The sequence below is a fragment of the Mesoplodon mirus genome (genome assembly GCF_964341445.2).
Source record: "Mesoplodon mirus genome assembly, chromosome: 14".
Taxonomy (NCBI): Eukaryota; Metazoa; Chordata; class Mammalia; order Artiodactyla; family Ziphiidae; genus Mesoplodon; species Mesoplodon mirus.
Genome location: NC_138990.1, coordinates 15882716 through 15898792, shown reverse-complemented (window position 1 = coordinate 15898792; position 16077 = coordinate 15882716). Strand labels below are relative to the sequence as shown.

Here is a 16077-nt window from a genome sequence, read left to right as displayed (position 1 = left end):
GTGGGGTTTATCACAAGAATGCAAGGATTCTTCAATATATGCAAAGCAATCAAGGTGATAAACCATATTAACAAACTGAAGGAGAAAAACCATATGATCATCTCGATAGATGCAGAAAAAGCTTCTGACAAAATTCAACACCTATTTATGATAAAAACCCTCCAGAAAGTAGGCATAGAGGGAACTTACCTCAACATAATAAAGGCCATATATGACAAACCCACAGCCAATATCGTTCTCATGGTGAAAAACTGAAACCACTGCCACTAAGATCAGGAACAAGACAAGGTTGCCTACTATCACCACTATTATTCAACATAGTTTTGGAATTTTTAGCCACAGCAGTCAGAGAAGAAAAAGAAATAAAGGGAATCCAAATCGGAAAAGAAGTAGTAAAGCTGTCACTGTTTGCAGATGACATGATACTATACATAGAGAATCCTAAAGATGCTACCAGAAAATTACTAGAGCTAATTAATGAATTTGGTAAAGTAGCAGGATACAAAATTAATGTACAGAAATCTCTGGCATTCCTATATACTAATGATGAAAAATCTGAAACAGAAATGAAGGAAACACTCCCATTTACCATGGCAACAAAAAGAATAAAATATCTAGGAATAAACCTACCTAAGGAGACAAAAGACCTGTATGCAGAAAACCATAAGACACTGATGAAAGAAATCAAAGATAATACAAACAGATGGAGAGATATACCATGTTCCTGGATTGGAAGAATCAACATTGTGAAAATTACTATACTATCCAAAGCAATTTCCAGATTCAATGCAATCCCTATCAAACTACCAATGGCATTTTTCACAGAACTAGAACAAAAAATTTCACAATTTGTATGGAAACACAAAAGACCCCGAATAGCAAAGCAATCTTGAGAAAGAAAAGCAGAGCTGGAGGAATCAGGCTCCCTGACTTCAGACTATACTACAAAGCTACAGTAATCAAGACAGTATGGTACCAGCACAAAAACAGAAATATAGATCAATGGAACAGGATAGAAAGCCCAGAGATAAACCCACACAGATATGGTCACCTAAATTTTGATAAAGGAGGCAAGACTATACAATGGAGAAAAGACAGCCTCTTCAATAAGTTCTGCTGGGAAAACAGGACAGCTACATGTAAAAGAGTGAAATCAGAATACCCCCTAACACCATACACAAAAATAAACTCAAAATGGATTAAAGACCTAAATGTAAGGCCAGACACTATAAAACTCTTAGAGGAAAACCTAGGCAGAACACTCTAGGACATAAATCACCGCAAGATCCTTTTTGACCCACCTCTTAGAGAAATGGAAATAAAACAAAAATTAAAAAATGGGACCTAATGTAACTTCAAAGCTTTTGCACAGCAAAGGAAACCTTAAACAAGACAAAAAGACAACCCTCAGAATGGGAGAAAATATTTGCAAATAAAGCAACTGACAAAGGATTAATCTCCAAAATTTACAAGCAGCTCATGCAACTCAATATCAAAAAAACTAACAACCCAATCCAAAAGTGGGCAGAAGACCTAAACAGACATTCCTCCAAACAAGATATACAGATTACCAACAAACACATGAAACAATGCTCGACATCAGTAATCATTAGAGAAATGCAAATGAAAACTACAGTCAGGTATCACCTCACACCAGTCAGAATGGCCATCATCAAAATCCTACAAACAATAAATGCTGGAGAGGGTGTGGAGAAAAGGGAACCCTCTTGCACTGTTGGTGGGAATGTAAATTGATACAGCCACTATGGAGAACAGTATGGAGGTTCCATAAGAAGCTAAAAATAGAACTACCATATGACCCAGCAATCCCACTACTGGGCCTATACCCTGAGAAAACCATAATTCAAAAAGAGTCATGTACCTCAATGTTCACTGCAGCTCTATTTACAATAGCCAGGACATGGAAGCAACCTAAGTGTCCATCAACAGATGAATGGATAAAGAAGATGTGGTGCACACATACTATGGAATATTACTCAGCCATAAAAAATAAACTTAATTGAGTTATTTGTAGTGAGGTGGATGGACCTAGAGTTTGTCATACAGAGTGAAGTAAGTCAGAAAGAGGAAAACAAAAACCATATGCTAATACATATATATGGAATCTAAAAAAAAATAGGTTCTTAGGAACCTGGGGACAGGACAGGAATAAGGACGCAGAAGTTGAGAATGGACTTGAGGATACGGGGAGGGGGAAGGGTAAGCTGGGATGAAGTGAGAGAGTGGCATGGACTTATATACTACCAAATGTAAAACAGATAGCTAGTGGGAAGCAGCCACATAGCACAGGGAGATCAGCTTGGTGCTTTGTGCCCACCTAGAGGGGTGGGATAGGGAGGGTGGGAGGGAGACGCAAGAGGGAGGAGTTATGGGGATATATGTATATGTATAGCTGATTCACTTTGTTATAAAGCAGAAACTAACACACAATTGTAAAGCAATTATACTCCAATAAAGATGTTAAAAAAAAGATAGTCTGCCACTCACAGTTTCTGCTATGGACTGAATTGTGCCCCCGCCCCTCACCTCCCCAAATATCTGTGTTGAAGCCTTAATCTTCAATGGGATTGTAGTTGGAGATAGGACTTATAAGAAGGTAATTAAGGTTAAATGAGGTCATAGGGGTGGGGCCCTGATCCAATAGGATTGGTATCCTTTTAAGAAGAGACACCAAAGAGTTTACATGCCCTCTCTCTCTCTGTCTGTGTCTCCCTCTCTCTCTCTGTCTCTGTCTCTCTGTCTCTCTCTGCCCTCCAGGGAAGGATGGAAGGACACAGCAAGAGGGCAGCTGCCTACAAGAGAGAAAGAGAGTTCTCATCAGAAACAGAATCTGCTAGCACCTTGGTCTTGGACTTCCCAGCCTTCAGAATTGTGAGAAATAAATATGTCATTTAAGCCACGCAGTCTGTGGTGTTTTCTTGTGGCAGCCAGAACCGACTAATATTGTTCCAAAGAGATGGGGGCATGCCACACCACACAGGGCCACACAGGGAAGCCCCGGGTTTGGTCAGGAAGCAGAGAGAACAAGGGGAAAGCATGGGCAAGTCTTTCTTGTGGATCCTGCAGAAAGAAATGGGTGAGGCAGGGTAAGCAGGCTTAGGATTGGCTAGTTTGAATGATTTCAGCGGGTGCCGTCCTGAGCTGTCAGGTACCTGGCCCTGGGGTGACTGGGGCAGGGGACAGTGCTTAGGGTATGAGAGCCTGGATTCAGAGTGTGGGCTGGATTGGTTAGTTTGCACATAAAAGGTGCATTCCGTCCCGGGTGAGTCTTTTACCGTCTTTAGGAATCAGCTAACCTGGGAGGCGCGGTCTGCCAGGGTCAGCAAGACCCCAAAATGTCAAAGCATCAGAAAAAAAGGCAGGATTAATGCCAGGTGGAGGAGCAAAGGTGAATGGAGACTAAAGACTACTGGAAAGAGGAGAACACAGCAACCGACTGGTCAGGAAGACCGTTAGGAATCAAGTCCCACTGTCGACTACGGGTAAGCACGCAGCTCGCTCGCGGTCTTCCCAGAGCACGTTTTCTGCCTACCTGCTTCGGGTCGTGGCACTCAGATCCTTTAAGAAAGCTGTCGTGCCCTCTCTTCTGGCATTGAAGGACACCGTGCAGACAGGATATGGGACTTCCAAAGCCCTCTGAAGGAGAAGCTCCTTGGATTCCTCTGGAACATCCCCCACCACAAAGTAATAAATGGATTCAACCTGCAGAACAGTGACAGCAACAGTTTATTTCCCTGACGCACCCTGGCCGTGAACCAGACTCATCGGCAATATACTCTCTATAAACCCGCCTCTTTAAAAAAATAAGTGGGCAGAAAGAAGAGCAGCACTGCTCAGTGTTTCATGACCATGGGCTGGGGCCAAATTCAGGAAGTAAGGTATTCAAGGCCCGGTGCTAAGAAGTGTCAGGCTTTGCATGGGAAGGATATGGTTGGTGGATTTGGAGAAGAGCTTCCTCTGAGCCCACGAATAAATTATGCAGGTCAGGAGCAGCTATGCTCAAGTCCACGAATGAAGGATGTGTCCGCCCGGCCACTGGGGGCAGGAAGTTTATTAGCAATTCCCTACGGCGGTGCCAGAATTCTGCAGTGCCGGCTCAGGCATCCTCAGACTGAGGCTGCGTGTGGGAAGGAGGGCATATTCCCAGCTGGTCTCACCTCCGGGACACACACTCGCCTGGGGAGGTGAGGCTGTCCTGATTTCACACGGCCAGTCAGGAGCCACGCCAGGCCAGGAGTCAGGAAACACACACACACACGCACGCACGCACACACACACACGCTTTAAACCAGGAACCTGGGAGATGAATACCTCACCCAGGCAGGAGACGATGCCCTGCTTAAAGATGTCGATGCCATCCACTGGGCCTCACCCTTAACCACACTGCTCTAAGGGTCTCCCCTGCCACTGAGGAGTTCTGTAACCTCGGGCAAGTGGTTTAGGTTCAGTTTCTTCACTTGTGAAAAGGGAGATTATGCAGTTGACTTCATGACTGAGCTTCAACAAGATGGCATACACTTATGTACGTATATAAATCACAGAAAGTAAAACCACAGGTAGAGCCAGGAACACATATCATCTAAACCTGCCCCTAAAAGCACCCTAAGTGATTGTCTCCACAGATAACTGGGGCAGAAACCCCCAACAAATATATTGTGTTTTTTAAAATATTTATATATTTGGCTGTGCCGGGTCTCAGTTGTGGCATGCAAACTCTTAGTTGCGGCATGCATGTGGGATCTAGTTCCCTGACCAGGGATCAAAAGTGGGCCCCTGCATTGGGAGAGGGGAGTCTTAACCACTGGACCACGAGGGGAGTCCCTGTATTGTGTTTTAAGGGATAAACAGATGTCACCAGCCCTTTAGGATTCATGAGCTTCTAATCACACATCCCCAATTAGCTGAAGGTAAATAGTCAATTACGTCACCTCGAGTTCAAAGCTGGGACTTAAAGCTACCTGGCCCAGAGAGAGGTGGGCTGAGGGTCAGCTCCCAGCTGCTTAGGACACCTGGTCTGCGGCAGCAGGCTGTGCCCAAAAAGGCAGGTGGGGAGAGGGTGGCAGAGCGGCCAGGCTGGGAGTTAGGAGACCGCCGGGGTGGGAGCTGAGCCCAGCCTACTTCAGCAACATTCCTCCCCAGGCTGGGCACAAAGAGTCTTCCTGCCCCCATGACTCTCTCTCTCAGGCCCTTCATCACAAAGTCCCCGATTTTCAGAAGTACCTCATGGGTGGTAAAGACTGAGGAAGGTTGTACATTTCTCCCAGTCAGTCACCCGAGAAGCAGAAAAAACACTGACAGGAGGAAGAAAGTGTTCTCCAGATTCCTAATTATACAACTAATACTGTTCTTCCAGAAAATGCATTCTATGTTGTTCTCTTCCCGGTGTTAGACACTACCTTCTGTAAGACGTCTTGAATAGGCTCCAGTGAGCTGCAGTTACTAGTTTACCAGCTGTGTTGGTGCCCAAGTTTAGCATGAGGACAGCTTCATCCTCTCAGAGGGTCTAAGAACACACATGGCTCAAGACAGGGGAACAGACCCAGGGAGTATATTCTAGGGTTTGGTAGATCAACAGGGAAGTGAGTGAGGACAAACAACTCTGGCTGGTCTGTCGGCAGCTTCTGACTCCCTCTGTCTCCACTGCATGCTGCGTAAACACAGCTTCTTTGCTCTGGCAATAACCCAAGAGCCTGAAATCCTCACACAGAGATGTTTTTTCCCTGGAGACTTCAGCAAACTAGAAATTGCTATAGCCAGCAGTGAGTCAGGATTTCCTTTCCTTCATTAATTAAGGCTATGGGGTTATTCACTATTCACTAAGGTCCTTACTCAGCTTCTTAGTTGCCTGTGTTTTCGGTCAACTCTCAGTTATCTGTGCTCTAGATTTCCAGGAATACGCTTTCCCAGAGACCAGCTACCTCACCGCCATCTGCACACTGTCTTTCTGCCTCTCCTTTCTGCTCACATAATGACATTTAGAAAAACAGAGAGGACGATAAATATGCTACCTACTACTATCCCCCCAAATTTGGCAAAATGCCTTTGAAAGTGAAATGGCTTTGAGGTCATCTGCTATTGGGGATGATAAGCTAACATAAATTTGAATTCTTGTTATCATGACCAGTTTACAGATGAAGAAACTGAGGCCTAGACAGGTTATTTGACCCGGGTGAGCAGCCAGTGAACCCAGCCTGCCTGACCTCACGAACTTGTGTCCTTGCTTTTTTCAGCCACTGCACTCTGTCAGCTCATCATGGCAAGACTGGTCCTCACATGTTAGAGATGATGGTGAATCCCAGAAATGGAGAGGCGAGATCATGCGACAAGAAGGTGGCCAGGGGTGGGCACTGTTTTCATCTCCTTGGTCCCCACACCATCCAAGGCTCCTACCCCCAATCTCACTACCACTGACCAAAAGTTGGGTCCAGGAGGTTGTCTGGCTCAAGGGAATTACCCTCATGGGAATCCTCACTCCTTAACCAGTACCTCTGTGCTCCTTGAGGGCAAGGGGACCTGGAGCAGCTTCTGCACTGACCAGCATCGCCTTAAATGCTGATTTGTACCAAATTTGATAACACCAGACACAGAAAATATTGGGGCTCCATGCAGCTATTTAACCATGACTCAAAAACTCTTGCCACTTTATACTACGTAAAATAGGTTGGAGCCTTTATGTTTTCACTTGATATGTCTCATTCTCTCGGGCCACATGCTCTGCAGCTTCCCAAGGTTAACCTGCAATCCACCTGACCAAGGAGGTCTTGCCATCTTCCCAGCCATGGGTTTTGGGGAAAAGAAGAACCAAACTGGGAGCAGCTGCTTCCACTCTGCCCGCCGTCTGCTCCGGCGTGTCAGAAGCTCCCAAGGCCTCTGGGTGTAAGAATTCCCACTTTGCAAGGAGACAAAAATGAAAGTCAACCAGAACAGCAGTGAGAGGCCCAGCAAAATCTGTCTTATCCTTCATATAACTTTGACCATTACAACAGTGCTGACCGACTCCAGAGCTTGGATCTAACTTCCAGATCTTCCCTGTACCTGGGGCCGCCCTCCCTGGTTCAGCCCATTTGGATTTTCTGACCACGCGCTCCCCCCAGGGTGGTGGCTGCCCCTTGCTATTGATCCAGCTCCCTTCTCAGATTCCTCCTCACACAGCTGACCATCACCAACGTTCCGGCCTCCTGGGCTTCAGGATCCCTATTCCAACCCAACATCCCCATCACAGGCATAGAAGGCTCAGCAAATTCACCCACCTGGTCCCATGCAGACCACCTCCCTTCAATTCAAAAAAATTCAAATCCGGGGCTTTCCTGGTGGCGCAGTGGTTGAGAGTCCGCCTGCCGATGCAGGGGACACGGGTTCCTGCCCCAGTCTGGGAAGATCCCACATGCCGCGGAGTGGCTGGGCCCGTGAGCCATGGCCGCTGAGCCGGCGCGTCCGGAGCCTGTGTTCCGCAACGGGAGAGGCCACAGCAGTGAGAGGCCCGCGTACCGCAAAAAAAAAAAAACAAAAAACTCAAATCCGTACCATAGCTTGGGGATGGGAATCTCTTGGATCCACATCTAACCCCCAATCTCGAGAATATCGACATTATTTCCTTTCTATTCCTTCACTGTTCAACAAACATTTTTCGAGCCCATGCTAGGCACTGCCATTACTAGGCAATGCTAAGGCAAAGATGAAAAGATGTGATGCCTGTCTGAGCCGCAGCAAGGAAGAAAATGAAATGCCAGGGTCATGACTGATGTGGCCAGGCCTTCTGCTCACTGTCCACTGGTGAAGGTTCCTTATGGAATCATGTGGGTCTGCCTCTAATTCACCCACTTAGTCTCTCAGTGAATATGACTTTTTTTTAAAAAAGTAAACAAATGTGTGCCTATCAGGTAGATGGAAGAGAGGATGAGAGAACACAAAGAGAAATACAGGTGCCTTTGAAAGCAGAAGGCAGGTCCCTCCCTTAGGTAGCTGGGAACTGGGGCTTTGGATAAACAGCCATCTCCTTCCTAAGGACCCTTCTCGTCCTGGGTCAGCAGGCCATCCAGGGCCTCCTGACACAGCACCCCTCCTCAAAAAGGCCACTGAAGCTACCAACTTCCAAAAGATGCATCCAGAGACCAGAGGACGCTGCAGAGTAGAATCCCTGTGCCAGACACATGCCTGGGCTCTGAAGGCAGCACCAGTCCCTCTAAACATCTCCTCAATACTCCAAGGGCCGCCCTTCCCAGGCACCAGGTTCTTTTTTACAGGGTACACCAGTAACTCATCCATCAATAGTGCTCTTCATGTGCCACTATGAGATACACGAGTTAAACAGACCCCACACTCTGCCTGGGCTCTTCCTGGACCCGAAGGCTCACGCTCTGTCATCTGTCTCTGGTAAATCTTCCTGGCCCACCCATGGTTACAAAGACCAGTCCTGGAGGCCAGTGGCCTCTGGGCATCCTCCTTCATCGTAACCAAGCCCATCAGTCAGCCCTCCTTCTTCACGTGGACGGGTACAAAAACCCACTTCCCTGTTAATCTCTGAACACAAGACAATACCCACTTTCTTGGTTCCTCTCAGGATCCACTCATGGAGGAAGACGAAAACTCAAAGCAGGTTATCATGAGCAGGAAAAGACTGGGGTTTTAGATTTACTGTTCAAAACATTTCTTAAGCCTTAAATCCTTTCTGTTCATAGCAAACTGCAGCCACATGGATCAACTGGAAACTCACTGGGTGGACATGAGGGGCTCAGGGCAGAGCAGCAGGTCTTTATGGGAACCGTTTCTCTCCCCACCCCTAACACATGCATGCTTTTCTGGGGTTGTTTTTGTCCGCTCTGCAAGATATGCAGGATCTTAGTTCCCCAACCAGGGATCAGACCCATGCGCCCTGCAGTGGAAGCGCGGAGTCTTAATCACTGGACTGCCAGGGAAGTCCCCATGCATGCTTCTCTTTACTCCTCATAAGACACAAAGCACGGCATTTTTATATGTGCGGCAGTTGCATTTACTAAACTTTTCCTCAGGACCACAACCAGATATAAGCTCTGGGTGCAGAATACCATGGTCTGAATATGTTTAGCATCTTTCATACCCCGTGGTCTCTTCTCAAGAGTTTTCACGTGACATTTGATGACCAGTGCCTGGAAGCTTCTTTCTTGGTTATTCCTCTTCTACAGAACTTCCCTGGAACTCACTAAATTGTTACACATTTCCTGGGCTAGGGTAAAACCCCCCAGAGAAAGGAGACATACAAACCAGAGGGAAGTAAAACAGAAAGTCAAGGTCACCAGGAAATCTTGCAGTCAGGTCGGGTTGCCAGAACCACCTATGACCGGGGAGCCAGGTAAACAGACAAAGAAGGAGAGCACCCCTGTACGCGCACATGCGCGCGCGCACACACACACACACACATCCAAGAGCCTGTGAAATATTCCATTTCTTGAATGCTTATTAAGGTGTCCAGACACTTGAAATTTTAAATGATGTTAAAACAAACTTAAAAGGCCAAAGAACAAAGCTGCTTGCATTTCATTCTTCTTTAATGGGAAACATTTGTTCCTCTGGCTTTCTGAGGATAAACAGTATGTTTCCAATTTCAAACCATCACCCTCGGTATCAATAAACACAGTCTGGTGACCACTGGGAGCTCTCCTTTGAAGGTGCCAACACATGGCCACCTTGCCCAAGAAAGGACTTCTTAATGCGGCAGAGTAAAGCTTGAAACATGCAGAATCCCCGGGATTCCAGAGTGGAAGAAGCAATTAAGTATTAATATTAATCAATTAGTAAGGATTAGTTAAGCATCTGTATCCCAAGAGAAAGCAGACTTATCCCTACCTGGGGAGTAAGGCTGGCCTAAGGACCTCATGTGCCCAGAGTACTTCCCCTCTAGCCTGTCACCACCCTTAACAGTCCCACCATTAGAGCTGCTCACAAAAACACACTCTTGTGGCTAAAAGAGATATAAAACACCACCAGTTAATCACTTCTTCCAGGTAAAGCTTTATATCCGAAAGGTCCTTATCAAAAAGCTTATGTGAATGCATTGGCATTCAAGAACGGATGACACACTGACTGGGATACACTTCCCCTTGGAAAGCACATGATGGACCCATCTGTGAAGAGGAGGAACTAGGAAAGATTCAGAGCATGGATGCTGGGAAACCCTATTTCCTCATCCTCAAGGTTCAGTGACAAGTCTTCCAACCTCTCCTCCCATAAGAGATGGGTTTATCTAATTGTCAGGAGAGCAAGAGTGGAATTGAAGCATTAGAGATGCACACTCACGGCCTCACTCCCTTCCTTTCTCAATGCTCGGGGGCTGTGAGCAGCACATGGCTCTCCTGGCAGCGGCTAAATAAGGGCCTGCCCTGAGGCCCCAATGACGCCCCCTAGGGGAAGCCCAGCCAGGCTCAGGTGTTAGAGTCTCATTTTGGTTGGTCCAGCCCTGCCATCACCAGAGATGCTCTTTTGATCCCCATCCGGGGCCTGTCACCTATTTATCAATTGGTTCCAAATTCAGAGGTGAACAGGATTAAGACTGCTGGGGCTCTTGAATGCCAAGGATGCAGTCTCTGTGGGATGCAATTGGAAAGGCCCAAGCTCAGCTGGAAGGCAGTATGCGGATACTGAGTGTGAAGGAATAAGCGCAAAGCCACCTTCGTGATGTGGGAGCAGACACAGACACACACTTACCGATTCGTCTTTCCCCACCTCCAGCAGAGCGTCTAAGCGGCTAGTCTGGCTCAGAGCCAGCTCAAAAGGCGATTTCTCAACCCAGCTGATGGCAGCGGCTATGGATTGTGCCGTCACAGGAACAGCACCTTCCTGCCATTTCACAGGCTCTTGAGAAACCCTGAAAGGGACCGCATGGGGCTGTCACTGGCAGTGGTCAATGTAGCTGTCAGCCCTCAGTCTCACAGCTACAAGCAGCAAGACACCTAATGTCACCAGAGCTGAGAGAAAGAAAACACATCTCCCAGCCCTCTCAAAGTTACCGAGAAAACAGGTGAGCTGTTTAAGGCAGGTTTCCAAAGCACTATGACCTTCCATAAGCTGTACTGACTGGGAAAAACAACGGTTACAGGATAATTTTAAAATCTCAAAAATTCGAACATTAACAATTGCATTAAAATTACTGAGGAACGTGCACAGGGAACTACGCTCAGTATCTTGTAATAACCTATAATGGAAAAGAATCTAAAAAGGAATATATATATATACATATATAAAACTGAATCACTTTGCTGTATACCTAAAACTAACACCACATTGTAAATCAACTATATTTCAATAAAAAATTTTTAATGTCAAAAAAATTATTGGGGAAAGTTATTTTCATAAATAGGAAGGTTTAGATGCAACTGTCTTCTGTGAATAGTTAAGTTTCTAAGGATTCACAGCATTAAGATTTACAAATCAGCAACAATTCTGTTACTCCACAATTTTATTTCTAATTCTTTTATTACATTGCTTTCATTGTTCTGAAAGATTCCCATCAGTTACCTTTTTTGGATCAAAAATAGTATTGTTCTGCGTTCAGCAGAGCATAAGGTTTTAAATCCTGGGACATTTTGATTCAATCATTTAATTTGAGCTTAGAAATGTGATGGAATACCCCCAAAAAACAAGGGCCACTTGAGTTTATCTCTGTGTTTATAATTAAATGAATTTTATGAATCACTTATGAATTTGTAATTATAAGAATTATGTGAATCCTGGACTAAATGAATCAGCCTGATTTGCCCCTCCTAGCCCACCTCCAGATACAGAGGCTGCCTTACCTCTGTGTGGCCCTTTGGGTAGAGAATCTGGCTGAGTGGCATCTATGCTACACATTTCCAAGGAAGCTAAAGCACTGTAGACTTAATCACTTAATTCCTTCAATAATATAACTGCGACAGAAATAGAAACCTGGGATAGAACACAATTAGGCAGCATCCTCAAAGGTGTCATCTGTTTAGCTGAAAATATTTTACTTAAAAAAGAAAAACTCAATTAGATAGATGTCCCTCTCATCCAGATGTTTTCTGTCAGGGAAGTACAGCCACTGTTCCACATGAGAATTCAGTGCTAAAGTCCAAATTCTCTTGAATCCAAGAATCTGTAAAAAATTGATTGTGAAAACTCTGAAATATGGGAAAGTCTATAAAGCCAGCCACCTGTTGTTCTGATTAAAGGGGGTCAACTTACAGGGGAAATCAATTTGAGCTGCAAACTCAATCTGAAAAGCAGTGAAATTTGTGACACTGGAATTCATTATTGAATCTAAAGTCTAAAACGTGTGAAGGAATTTTAATTTTAAGAATTTATATTCTTATATTTTGACCTTGCCATACTATACACTGAAGAAAACAATGTTTCAAAGTCTCTTCTAATTGAAAACTAAGATGCCATATACAAAGCAGATAAAAGTTTTTAAGATTTACTCATTGTGGGTTTTCTGCTGGAATGATATATTCTAGGAAATTACAAGATTATAGCTCCTCCCTCCCCACAGATCTAACTGTGTTAGTTATGCTCCTTAACTCCAAATACATGAAAATTACTCATGAAGTTTCAGGGAAATACTCCTTTCCTATGGGAACTCACCATATGATATTGAACTTGGCTATGTGAGCCACCTGCTCCTGGAGGACCATGATTAGAGCATCTTGGCACAGATTAAGCTCCTCCTCCAGCATGCCGCCAAAATCCAGCACTATGGTGATGCACTGTTCCAAGATGACACCAAATATCTGCCGGCTGTTGCTGGTGAGCCAGTCCATCCGCTGCTTGTAGCTCTCCACAGCTTGTGTTAAGTGTTCCACATACTGATAGATCAGTTCTGATTTGGCTGTCAACTTAATGAAAATAAAAGTAACAAAATAAAATAAAATTAATAAGAACACACCAAATCAAGTCATTTGAACCACACTGCAGCCAGGAACAATAGGGCCCACTGAGTCATGGGCTATGCCATCAAGAACTGTACATTAATAACAGTTTCATAGATGATCCTTCAAACTCCACATAATTCAGGAGGAAGTCTTCCAATCTTTCAACTGAAAAACCCTTGGATAACTCCCCATAGAAGGAAACATGGTGATAAAATCTATTCAAAAATATAGCACTCTTTTAAAAAAAATGTGTTTCCAGATTGTGTTTAATCTTTCTAGTTACAGAATGATTTTTATCTGAAAATGCTCAGGGGTACTTTAAGAAATTAGGTAGAAGAAAAGAGAGATTAGCAAAGGCAGAGGGGAAAAAAGTTCCTAAAGGAACTAGAAAAAGATGAACAAACAAAACACGGAGTTAGTAGAAAGAAGGAAATCATCAAGATCAGAGCAGAAATAAATGAAATAGAGACTAAAGAAGCAATGAAAATAACAATGAAACTAAGAGTTGGTTCTTTGAAAAGATAAACAAAACTGATAAACCTTTAGCCAGACTCATAGAGAAAAAAAAGAGAGTGCCCAAATCAATAAAACCAGTAATGAAAAAGAAAAACTTACAACCAACACTACAGAAATACAAAGGATCATAAGAGATTGCTATGAACAACTATACACCAATAAAATGAACAACCTAGAAGAAATGCACAAATCTCCCAGATGGAACCAGGAAGAAATAGAAAATATGAACAGGCCAATTATCAGTAATGAAATTGAATCAGTAATAAAAAAAAAACCCAACAAATCCCCCAAAACAAAAGTGTAGAACCAGATGGCTTCACAGGTGAATTCTACCAAACATTTAGAGAAGAGTTAACACCTATCCTTCTCAAACTATTCCACAAAAATTGCAAAGGAAAGAATACTTCCAAACTCATTCTACCAGGCCAGCATCACCCTGATACCAAAACGAGATTATCACAAAAAGAGAAAATTACAGGCTTATCACTGATTAACATAGATGCAAAAACCTTCAACAAAATATTAGCAAACCAAATCCAAAAATACATTAAAAGGATCATATATCATGATCAAGTGGGATTTATCCCAAAGATGCAAGGATGGTTCAGCACCTGCAAATCAATAAATGCGATACACCACTTTAACAAACTAAAGAATAAAAATAATATGATCATCTCAATGGATGCAGAAAAAGTTTTTGACAAAACTTAGCATCCATTTATGATAAAAAAAAAAAAACTCTACACAAAGTGGATATAGAGGGAACGTACCTTGACAAAATAAAGGCCATATATGATAAACCTATAGCTAACAGCATACTTAATGGTGAAAAGCTGAAAACATTTCCTCTAAGATCAGGAACAAGACCAGGATGCCTGCTCTTGCCAGTTTAATTCAACATAGTATTGTAAGTCTTAGCCAGAGCAATCAGACAAAAAAGAAATAAAAGGAATTCAAATTGGAAAGGAAGAAGTAAAACTGTCACTATTTGCAAATGACATGATACTATACATAGAAAATCCTAAAGACACAACCAAAAAACTACCAGAGTTCATCAATGAATTCAGGATACAAAATTAGTATACAGAAATTTGTTGTAGTTCTATACACTAACAATGAACTACCAGAAAGAGAAATTAAGAAAACAATCCCATTTACTATCACATCAAAAAGAATAAAATACCTAGGAATAAATCTAAGGAGGTAAAAGACCTGTACTCAGAAAACTATTAAGACACTAATGAAAGAAATTAAAGATGACACAAACAGATAGAAAGATATACTGTGTTCATGGATTGGAAGAATTAATATTGTTAAAATGACCATACTACCCAAGGCAACCTATATATTTAACGCCAGCCTTATCAAAATACCAATGGCATTTTTCACAGAACTAGAACAAATAATTTTAAAATTTGTATGAAAACACAAAAGACCGCGAATAGCCAAAGCAATCTTTAGAAAGAAGAACAGAGCTGGAGGTATCATGTTCCCTGACTTCAGACTATACTACAAAGCCAGCAATCAAAACAGTGTGGTACTGGCACAAAAACAGACACATAGATCAACGACACAGAACAGACAGCCCAGAAATAAACCCATGCATTTATGGTCAATTAATTTATGCAAAAGAGGCAAGAATATCCAATTGGGAAAAGACACTCTCTTCAATAAGTGGTGCTGGGAAAACTAGACAGCTACTTGTAAAAGAATAAAATTAGAATATTTTCTCACACCGCATACAAAAATAACCTCAAAATGAATTAAAGACCTAAATGTAATACTGGAAACCATAAAACTCCTAGGGAAAACATAGGCAGAACACTCTTTGACATAAATCACAGCAATATCTTTTTGAATCTGTCTCCTAAGGCAAAGGAAACAAAAGCAAAAGTGAACAAATGGGACCTAATTAAACTGAAAAGCTTTTACACAACATATGAAACCACTGGCAAAATGAAAAGATAACCTTCTGAATGGGAGAAAATATTTGCAAATGATATGACTGATAAGGGATTAATATCCAAAATATAGAGGCATACAAATTAATATCAAAAAAACAACTCACTCTCCGCCCGGGGTCACCGCAGCCTCCGCCGCTTTCAGGCCTAGCAGCCTGAAGAAAAAAAAAAAAAACAGAAAAAGATAAAAAAAAGAAAAAAAACCGGAAACGCTCTTAAGTCTTTAAAAAAAAAGAAAGAAAGAAGAAGAGTGAATCCTCCTCAGAGAACCCGCGGGTAAGTCACTTTGGCACGCTTCCGGCCTGCCCTACGCTGCAGCCGCCGCCGCCCGCGGTCCGGTGGTGAGCCGCTCGCGCGCTCGCGTCCGCGCACTTCCGCACGCCGCCCGGCCGTGCCGCGTGGCAGCCCCGAGCCCGCCGCACCCGCCCCCCGCGCGCCGGCCTCCGCGCTGCACGTGTCCGCGCTGCCCTTTGCCTGCCTGGCGTGGGTGGCGCCTGCGCGCTCGGGCAGCCTGGGGGCTTGCCGAGTCGGCACCGACAAATACTTGGTTTCCCGTTTCCCCGGGCTGCCGTAATCTTAAACCGCCGGGAGCCTGAGGCCTATATTTATAGAGAAACGCACGTTCCGGAGGCCACCGTGGGCACCACAGGGTTGCCTCTGGAAGAATTTTTGTAATTTGGAGGACAGTCCCCGTTTTAATTTTTTTCATTTTTTGA

General features: G+C 43.8%; 1 protein-coding gene across 1 annotated transcript in view; it reads right to left on the bottom strand.

Annotated features, from left to right (window-relative positions):
• The window catches only part of VWA3B (von Willebrand factor A domain containing 3B), a 207403-nt gene that overhangs the window by 169728 nt on the left and 21598 nt on the right, over positions 1-16077 (bottom strand). The window contains 4 exon segments of the mRNA XM_082642474.1: positions 3554-3723; positions 10702-10861; positions 12598-12848; positions 15469-15516. Of these exon segments, the coding sequence (XP_082498600.1) occupies positions 3554-3723; positions 10702-10861; positions 12598-12848; positions 15469-15516 (629 nt within the window).